General features: G+C 37.7%; 1 protein-coding gene across 6 annotated transcripts; it reads right to left on the minus strand.

Annotated features, from left to right (window-relative positions):
* Positions 1–844: 844 nt before the first annotated feature.
* Positions 845–7,699, minus strand: nkain5 (sodium/potassium transporting ATPase interacting 5). 6 transcript variants are annotated; one of them, XR_012594903.1, is made up of 9 exons: positions 7,609–7,692; positions 7,441–7,513; positions 6,313–6,450; positions 5,027–5,107; positions 3,686–3,883; positions 1,906–1,966; positions 1,697–1,724; positions 1,485–1,555; positions 845–1,367 (listed from the first exon to the last, which is right to left on the minus strand). XR_012594903.1 is itself a non-coding variant. In XM_074643470.1 (8 exons), exons 2-7 carry the CDS (start codon positions 7,492–7,494, stop codon positions 1,500–1,502), a joined length of 588 nt encoding a protein of 195 aa, XP_074499571.1. In that variant the 5' UTR covers positions 7,495–7,513; positions 7,668–7,699; the 3' UTR covers positions 845–1,367; positions 1,485–1,499. The 6 variants fall into 6 exon arrangements, 5 of the variants coding, with proteins under 5 accessions (XP_074499571.1, XP_074499568.1, XP_074499569.1 ...); XM_074643470.1 differs by lacking the exon at positions 1,697–1,724 and having other exon boundaries at positions 7,668–7,699; XM_074643467.1 differs by lacking the exon at positions 1,697–1,724.
* Between the last annotated feature and the right edge of the window lie 1,752 nt (positions 7,700–9,451).

Raw genomic sequence — 9,451 nt, forward strand, 5'->3', positions numbered from 1 at the left:
GAGGTTTTCCGTGTCTTGTGAAGTGACGGGGCTCCGCAGAGAGAAACGGTATCCTTTTCCGACCGGGTGCCGGTGTCTCCCTCTGGGCGCGGTTGCGAGGCTGAAGCAAGAAAAGCCAACACTAGGATCAGCAGTGATTCATGGAGAGACCTTCGTCTAGTCAGCTAACATTACTGCCAAGCAGCTGAAATATAGAGTGATATTGTGGTTTTAGCTGACATGCGTCACCTCACTGTTCCTGTCTATTTAGAGCGAGCAAGCGCGAGCCCGACGTTGACTTAACGGCCACAGGTGTCGCTGTTAACAAGCATTTCTGATTCTTATAAACAGTCCCTTTAAATTATATGTATTCTCTCTGAGATCTTGTATGTTTTTTGTGTTCAATAAATAATGTTGAAATGTGTACATTACATTTACCGACTAAAAAAACACAGCTTCAAATAGCTTCATTAATTTTCTAATTAACGAAGCTTTTTAAAAGTATATAATCACTGTCCTAAGCTTGTACAACTGTAGCAGTGCTCTATTTTTGAACCTGAGGTTAATTTATTTGTCATTTTACAACACAATATACGGTGTAGCCCCTTCACACTACACACATAGAACATATACAAATATTTAAATTAGAATAGAATAAAATGAAATTAAACAAAATATATAGTTACTTACAAATATACAAATCTTTATATACATATAGCTTACCTACAGAGATGGACGACAGCAAAAGTGGTGGTACGTTATGTGCAAAAGATGGAAATTATCAGAAGTATGGGGGAAAAGCAGCATTTCTTAGTCTTATCAATGTTTAATAATAAAGAAATGTGTGCAATACCACAATACAAGCTGTTTTGTGAGCGTGGTTTATTTCACTGAATTATATAATACACTACACAAGTTGGAGTGGTCACTTTTTCTCACTGAAATGACACATTATTAATAAATTATACATTTTACAAAACATGTGAAAAGATCTGCTAGGCCTACTTATTTACATCTTAGTGCTTCTTATCTAGTGATTTCTGTCTCTTTCGCGCGCGCACACACACACACACACAGACACACACACGCACACACACACACACAGACACACACACACAGACACACACACACACACACACACACACACACACACACGCACACACACACACACACACACACACACACACACACACACACACACACACACACACACACAGACACAGAGGTAGATTTAAATCTAGATTTACAGCATTTGAGGTCTGAGGAAAAACACATCATGAACAGGCCTGCATGTTGAAGATAGATGACAGTCTTCAAAGTTCTCTCCCCTTCTGCTAGGTTCCTTCTCGGCTTTCCTCAACCACTTTACTTGTGTGGTTATTTATAATCTAGGCAAAAATATAGAAAAATACATTGTGTATGAGATGTTCAACAAATAAGATGGACAATGACACAGATAGAATGGGTGTAAAATAAGAGGTAATGGCAATCATGCCTGAACCTACCGGCAGGTCTTTACACTAGAAGAGCAACTGAGAGGGTTTGGATGGATGATGAAATTCACCAATGAAATTAACTAAAATATAAAAGAACAACATAAATAAATGAATCAAAACAAATCAACCTCAGTGTAAATGACAAAAAAAAAAAAAATGTGATGGCAAATGTTGTAGAAAGCATTCTTTTATACTTTAAGGGGATGAAATACTTAAAATACCTTTAAAAATGGATAATGTATTTCTCAGCTAACAAAACAGAGAAGAAAAATAAGAAACAAGATATTTCCACTCAAATCATTCTTGCTATTTTATTCAAGTACAAGTGAGGAGAAAAATATGAGAAATACATTATAAATTGTTTTGTTTTTTTACCAAAAAAGTGATATTTATGAGTCTATCATTGATCAGGAGCTGATCACATACTTACAGCTGTCTTCTTCATCTGAGAAAGTGCTGACGACGTAGCAGGCATAAACAAATCCCGGAAGCTACAGGAATTAACACAAACGTATAAAAGTGAATCACATGTAGTAAAAAGGTGTGTTTATAAATTGTCCTCAATTTTCTTTTTTTATGTTTTAAAAGCACATTATTCATCACAAAGCCTACTTTAGAAACATTCACTTGATGGTGATAACATGAAAGATTTCACAGAAGACGTTTTGACATGTCACAGCAGGAAAAACACAGGTGCAAATAATAACAATGAATGATTTTAGCTGCTTTCTTAATGTTATTGATAACACCTGTGCAACATGTCTTTGTATAAAAGGCCTGTTGTGTTTGCAGATCTACAGTCTCATATGTGCAATGAGAGAAAACTCAAATTTGCACTTACTTGTACAAAGAAATGTCATGTGATCTGATTTTCATCTAAAGAAGTTGACAATGGGAACTCAAACAGGGAGTTTCTTGCAGTAACATCAAAAAATCATGAACAAAATGTTTCGCAAATGGTGTCTGGAATAATTGACCCTAATGTATATAAAAAATAATCTAAAACTGAGAAGAACAGGGTGGTGGCCTTTTTGTATTGATTCGACAGAAAAACAACTTAATTCAAGGCAGTCACCCTTTGTAGTATAAGATACAACCGTTTGCTGCTTTTTTAATTAAATAGTCTTGCAAATATAAAGCGCTTTTCTAGTCTTCCGACCGCTCAGAGCGCTTTACACTACGTGTCATACACATTCATACACTGATGGCAGAGGCTGCCATACAAGGTGCCAACCTGCATGACAGGATATAAGCTAAATACTCATTTACACACCGATGGTACAGCCTTTGGGAGCAATTTGGGGTTCAGTGTGTTGCTCAAGGACACTTGGACATGTGGACTGGAGGAGCCAGGGATCGAACCACCGATTATCTGATTGACGGACAACAGCCGCCCCATCTTTATATGTAAAAACTGAACAGAACGGTCACAAGACTTTTTAGATTTCTTAGATTGTTGTTTAGGCTATTTATTTATGATCAGTTTCACATATAGTTTTTTAGGCTTACAGCTTTTGAATGGTTTTAGTTTTATGACAATCTGTTGATCTGGGTGTTGAGCTGCTGCATACAAGAGAGAACTTACAAAAACTCTTTGACTCCCACTGTAATATCTATTTTAAACAAGGCCAAATAGACTGTCACTACTTTTTAATGCAGTTTTGCAAACTTGCTCATATTGATTGATTGATTCAATCTTGAATCTTAAATAAAGTTGCATTGAATTGAGAAAACTCTGATTACACAAACAGTACAGGAAAGAGGCAGAGCCAATATGCACATTTAGGATGATACAAAAACCTGATATGACTTCACACGCTGCATCACTATCGGCCACGATCTAGAAGCTACAGGATGTCAGTAAATTAAACGTATACATGATAACAGAAAGTCAAGGCTGAGAAGCTCAGCAGCACACTAACTACCTCTAGACATTGGTGTGATAACATGGTGCCATTTTTAAATATTCCAGGCTTGTTTTCCAATTTAGAGTTGCTGTTGCTAAGCAACAGTCCATTCCTGTGTGTGCAGATGCATATTTATTGATATTAAAACAATGTTAAATGTTAAATTTTCTTTTCAATTGAAGTTTTAAAAGCATAATTGAGTCATTCTGTTGATATTTTCATTTGTTTAAATAATACGTTTACCTAAACCACAAACGTGATGAATGAGTTTCTCAGTAATGTGTGACAGTGACAGAGACTCACTGATACGAGGAGCTGGACGACGCAGTGCAGGATTTCGATGTACTGATATTCAAGCCAGCAGCTCAGCACCGTGGTCAGCTCGGGGTTTCTCTGGTTCTGCCATCGAGCGGAGGGAAGGCCCTCGCTCTCACACCACGGCCCATTGTCCTTCCACCACGAGTGATGCGACGACACTCCCAGGGAGAGGATGTCACCGTCCTGCAGAAGAGATGTGAAGGAAACTTTTCAGCTATTTCTGCTTTATTATACTGTGTGCAGTAGAAAGTGTAAAATCCTGCTAAAAAAAGATGGGAGAGAAATCTGACCTGCAACAAGGATCAGGTGTAATGTGAACATGATATGGTTCAGTATGTGATTCACTTCCTGTCCGGGGCCATTACTAACGATTATCTTCATTATCGACTAAGCTATCCATTTTTCATTTCATTTTAAAACGGCAGAGCAATGAAAGACATTACGGGTTGTGAGCCTGAGGACAAACAGCAATAAAAAAGCATTAAAAAAACAGAAACAATAAAAGTAACAAGTTAAAAAACTAAATATTCTTCATATATAACCTATTTTTTAAAAGTGAATACTAATTTCTGATGGCTCCAGTTATTCTCTGAATTCTTGCAGAATTATGTCTTGGCAAAAGAGTGAATACGGGAGAAGGCAATTATATAACTGACAGAACAAAATAAAACCTATAAATGCTGTATAATTATACTTTACATTGTGAAAACACAACACAGTGATGAGTCAAAGGGTAAATGTTTAAGATACATATTATAAGCTCAATTGTAGAGTCTAACCGTTGTTGGATCAATAATAAAACATCAGCAAATAAAGACAAATGCCCAACAGAAGTTATCATCAGACCCCAGAGATGTTTTAAAACTACTTCTTCAGGCTGACTATCTGGAAATTTAAAAAGAACATGTATTTATTTACAGCTTAATGATTAAAAAACTTTGTATTTTCGAGCCAAAACCAGCAAATGTTTCATATTTTTACTTTTACTATTTTTACTACTGCTTACTACCACAGGTACAACTGCCACCACTTTTACTAATATTACTGATCATAATTAACTAACACTAATCATTTTTTTCTTAATATTGCCATCATCACCATCATCATCAATAAAGAACAAAAAGCCAATTCAATATGTTTTCCAGTGCAGATAGGAGACATAAACTTCATGACACTACATATTCTGTGACTGAGAACAGAAACCGACTGTAAAGTGATCATGTGACTGCAGGTCCTGAGACGTGAAGAGAGCTGTACACTGTATTTAGGAGCCGAAGCTGTTCAGGGTCTCTAATTATCTGAGTCTTATGTGACCATTAGACTGACCTTTGAAAGGCCTCCCAAATCCAAGTAGAGACAGCTGACAAAGACATTCCAGCCGACCCACAACAATGTCCACAGCAGGTACTGAGGAAACAAAGACACTGTTAAAGGAAATGAGGTGTAGCGTCATGGCTCCTTTTTTTTTTTCTTACAAATGTCCTAATTCTGGATGAGACCAGTGTATAAAGATAAATGTGAGGTATCACACGATGATTAAAGAGATAAAAAAGAAAGACAAATATTTCTGTTACACAAAAGTATGTGTATTTTTTTTATAACCTTTATCGAAATGTTGCTTTTTTTCCCTGTGAAAGACCAGATAGTATCTCTACTTCAGGCCCACTTGAGGGTGATGGTAATTTAACTTAGTATAACTCAGCTTTCACATTGTCATTAACATACACTGCCAACATGCACACAGACATTACACAAACACACATCTCAGATATCAAATCAATAATACGCTGGTTTACGCTGCATATCACAGCAGCTGTTTTCTCTTGACTAAATGTTTTTTTTTTTAATCATATTTTTTCATGTCCTACTTACATGTCACAGGGGGGGGGCACTGTTTGATGTACATTTTAAAGGAATAGTTTGACATTTTGGGAAATGCATTTTTTGCAGAGAGTTAGGTATGAAGATTGATACCACTCTCGTGTCTGTGGGTTAAATATGTGGTTTTACGAAGGGTCATGTGCCAGACACCGATACTTCTGCCACAATTCTGAAAACCGTGTGTAGCTTCCATCAGGACTCGAGACTAACAGCGTCCTGGGGATGATAGAAAAGGGTCAATTCTAACGTTATCTCGACGTGTTCAAATGTAATCTTGTAAAATTTAGGTTTGGTGAGAAACTTTAAAAAATATAGTTGTTTGAAGGCGATGTTTTCACAGCAATATAAAATAAACAATAGAGAGGGAATTATGACCTGTTTAATTTCATAACAAAAACCAGTATGCAAACGTATTAAAGGAGTGTATGTTGAAGTATATGGGATTTATTGTTTTACTTCTGGTATCGAGTTTTACCGTGGTATCGAGAATCGTGGAATTTCACTGGTATCGAATACTATGTTTTTGGTATCGTGACATCCCTAGTACAGACATGAGAGAGGTATAAATCTTTTCATCCAACTCTTGGAAAGAATAAGTGAATAAGTGTATTTCCCAAAAGGTCAAACTCCTCCAACAAGGGAAACATTGGCATAAACCAACATTCAGCATTCAACGCTTTAACACAAACTTTTTTTGCAAGCTCAAAAAGAATATCAGACAGTTTCCTCACCACGATAACGTAGCGTGATCTGTACTGGATGACACCAAACAGGCCCAGGATGACCATGATGATGTGGAAGAAGTTGATCGTGATGGGAGCCCACTGGTAGCCGAGGAAGTCAAACACCTGCCTCTCCAGCGCAGTTATCTGGACGGGTCAAGACACAGAAATGATGACTTCTAAAAGACATTTATTACACCAGTCTGTGTCAAGTGACACTCTGCTGCCCTGACTTGTTAGACGTGATCTCTTGCTTGTGAATCCCACAAGGTTGTATTTTTTATTCTTATATGTTGTCAAGGCGACTGAGCCGTGGGGGACAAAGACAGACAGAGCTGGTTGTGGTGTGATGTCCTCTGAGGCCCGAGCCCCAGGCAGTCATGAAGGGGGGCAGGGTGGGAAAGGACAAAGTGGGTGCAGCTCTTCATTGTGGTGGTTGTAGTGGTGGGCGGTCACTGCTTTTCATAAGCACCTCCAACTACAACAAGCCTACTATTATTAACATGGTTCACAAAATAGATAGAATAGTTTATTAGGGCTGCAACTAACAATTAGGTACAGTGTCAACTCATCTGCCAAGGATTTGTTCTATAAAATGTCAGAAAGTAATGAAAAATGCTCAGCGTAATCTCCCAGAGCTCAAGGTGGCGACTTCAAATTGCTTGTTTTGTCTGAATAACAGTCAAAAACACAAATATGATCAATTTATTTTAACGGAACAACAATAAAACCTGCAAAATTGACATTTAAGAAGCTGGAAGCACCTCTAACTTCTTGTGTTTTATTTTAGTTTGCAGCAGAAACCTGAATTAATAATGACAATGTGAATGGAAGGTCATCAAATATAACAGCAAATCATTTGTTTATTGAAGTATATAATATTGTAGCCTAAAGTCTAAATGTAAGATTTTTTTTATTGTCAGAAAAAAATATTAAACATGAGCACTTCAAAGCACCAACGAATAAACTTTATTTTATGATAAACAACAAGTCTTTTCAGATGTTTAATTAATTAAAATGTAGCTTTTACTTGTAATTTTTAGCGTTTATTTTCATTAGTTGTAATTTAGAAGTATCACCAGAGGGAAAAGATAGTAAGCAGATGAGTGGAAGCATCATGAGAGAAAAACATCTTACCAGCTGCAGACAACACAAGAGGATCAGCATGCATCGAGCCGAGCAGCAGCCCATCTTCCTCTCCTCTCTGGCTCTGATGGTGATGAAGATGATGGTGATGAAGATGTGGATAACAACAGTGAATTAATTTTAATTTTTTTTTTAATTGCTCAAACACAAGCATCAAACCTGCGGAGCTTTAGGGCCATCATCTCCAGACATGAGAGGAAACGCACAGTGCACTTTACCTCAGGAGGAGGACACGGAGGCTGTTCCTGAGAGGGACTACACAGCAGGGGGAGGGGAGCTGTATGAGGGGCGATTAGTGCCACAACAAGCTGAAGAAGGGAAATCCTGAGGGACAAAGTCATGCCTTTGGATGCTGTGAGGCTTTTTAAATGCACAATAATGTCTGTGATGATCAGTGAAATTGACAGTTTAAAAAAAAATAATAATAAATGTAGTGGAAATTTTGATCAAATTTCCAAAAAATCTGGAAATTCATTCACTACTGTTGTCATGTGAATCTTAGGAGCTGAGTTCATCAAGACAAAGAGTTGGTGGTGCTAATTCTCCAGTTGGGTGCCGTTAAAAAACACTGCAGAAGAAGAGGTCGTAATTAAAGACGTAGGCTAATTAAAGGAGCGCCAGTCAAACTTCAAACAGTGGGAAAACATGATGGAAATGTGCATCTCTTAAGTGACACAAACTTTGTGGACGTCATGGTTTATTCGCAAACTCTGTTTGCGTTGTCACATTTTGTTTTTAGCGATAAAAATATTGCAATATTTCGACTTTTTAAAAAAAAAAATATTTCCAACTCAAGTTTCCACTCACGTTTTTTACAGTAATGCCCAAATTGAAAATGAGCAGCAACAACAAGAGCAAAACAAAAAGCAGGTGGATGGAAATTTATGAATTGAGTGTTGGAATATGTTTTACACTTTCCCTTAACCTGCTTAGTTTATTAAGGCTATTTGGGTGGTTTTTATTTTTGTGCAGTTCATGACTCGCTACATTTCCTAGAAAGTGGAAACTAGAGCTAAAAAAATTAATTAATCAGTCAATCAAAAGAAAACTAATCTGTAACAATTTTGATAATCGATTCATTCATTCATGTAAAATGCCAAACATTCTCTGGTTCCAGTTTCTTGAACTTAATGTGTTTGAGTTTTGGACTTTTGGTCAAAGAAAACAAACAATTTGAAGATGTCCCCTTGGGTTCTTTTAACTTGTGATGTGCGTTTGTCTCTATTGTTTGACATTGTATAAACTAAACGATTAATGGATTAACCAAAGAAATAATTGCCAGAAAAAAAGCTGTGCGGTTAAGGTTAGCGACGGATGGGGGTCATGGTTAAAAGAAACAAATGTTGACTGTTGGTAGGAAACTGGAAACAAACATTCATTCAACCTGATCTCCTTTTTCTGTGGACTTTGTGGCTCCATAACAACATCACACTACTTCTTCTTTTGCTGAGAGGACTGTTGCTGTCATTTTTCTTAGCAGGACAGTTTGGGGCTGGACCGCAGAGGGCCAGCCCTACAAAAGTCTGTGACTGACTGAGTGATGAAGTTACACGATTGGTCGGCCGAGTGTTGGAGTTTCCTCATTGGCCGCTAAGGCGGGAACAGTCCATTATGCAAATGAACCCGTCCAGCGCGACACGTCCGGCACATGAAACTTGGACCAAGCTGTCAAACTAGGTGATGTTCTAAAACTATATGAGATTCAGCAGTGGCATGGCCTATTTCTTGCTTAAATTGTTTTCGGAAATAGATTTTGGTGGATTGATTAGACGGAATAAGTTTAGGCCGCCATGTTGTTTCCTGTTTGAAACAGCAAGCATAAAACCAAGGACCAATCAGGTGCCTTCCACGATAACATACGTCACCGCTTGAACGGCCAGTTGAGTGGAGCAGCGCGTCCACCAGTGTCCTCGCTGGACCTGGTGGACTTGTACCGCTGGAATAACATTACAGACATGACCACTGACTATTTGTATAACAATTTAGCCACAAATTCACAGAC

Source organism: Sebastes fasciatus, chromosome 8 (genome assembly GCF_043250625.1).
Source record: "Sebastes fasciatus isolate fSebFas1 chromosome 8, fSebFas1.pri, whole genome shotgun sequence".
In the NCBI taxonomy this organism is placed as follows: Eukaryota; Metazoa; Chordata; class Actinopteri; order Perciformes; family Sebastidae; genus Sebastes; species Sebastes fasciatus.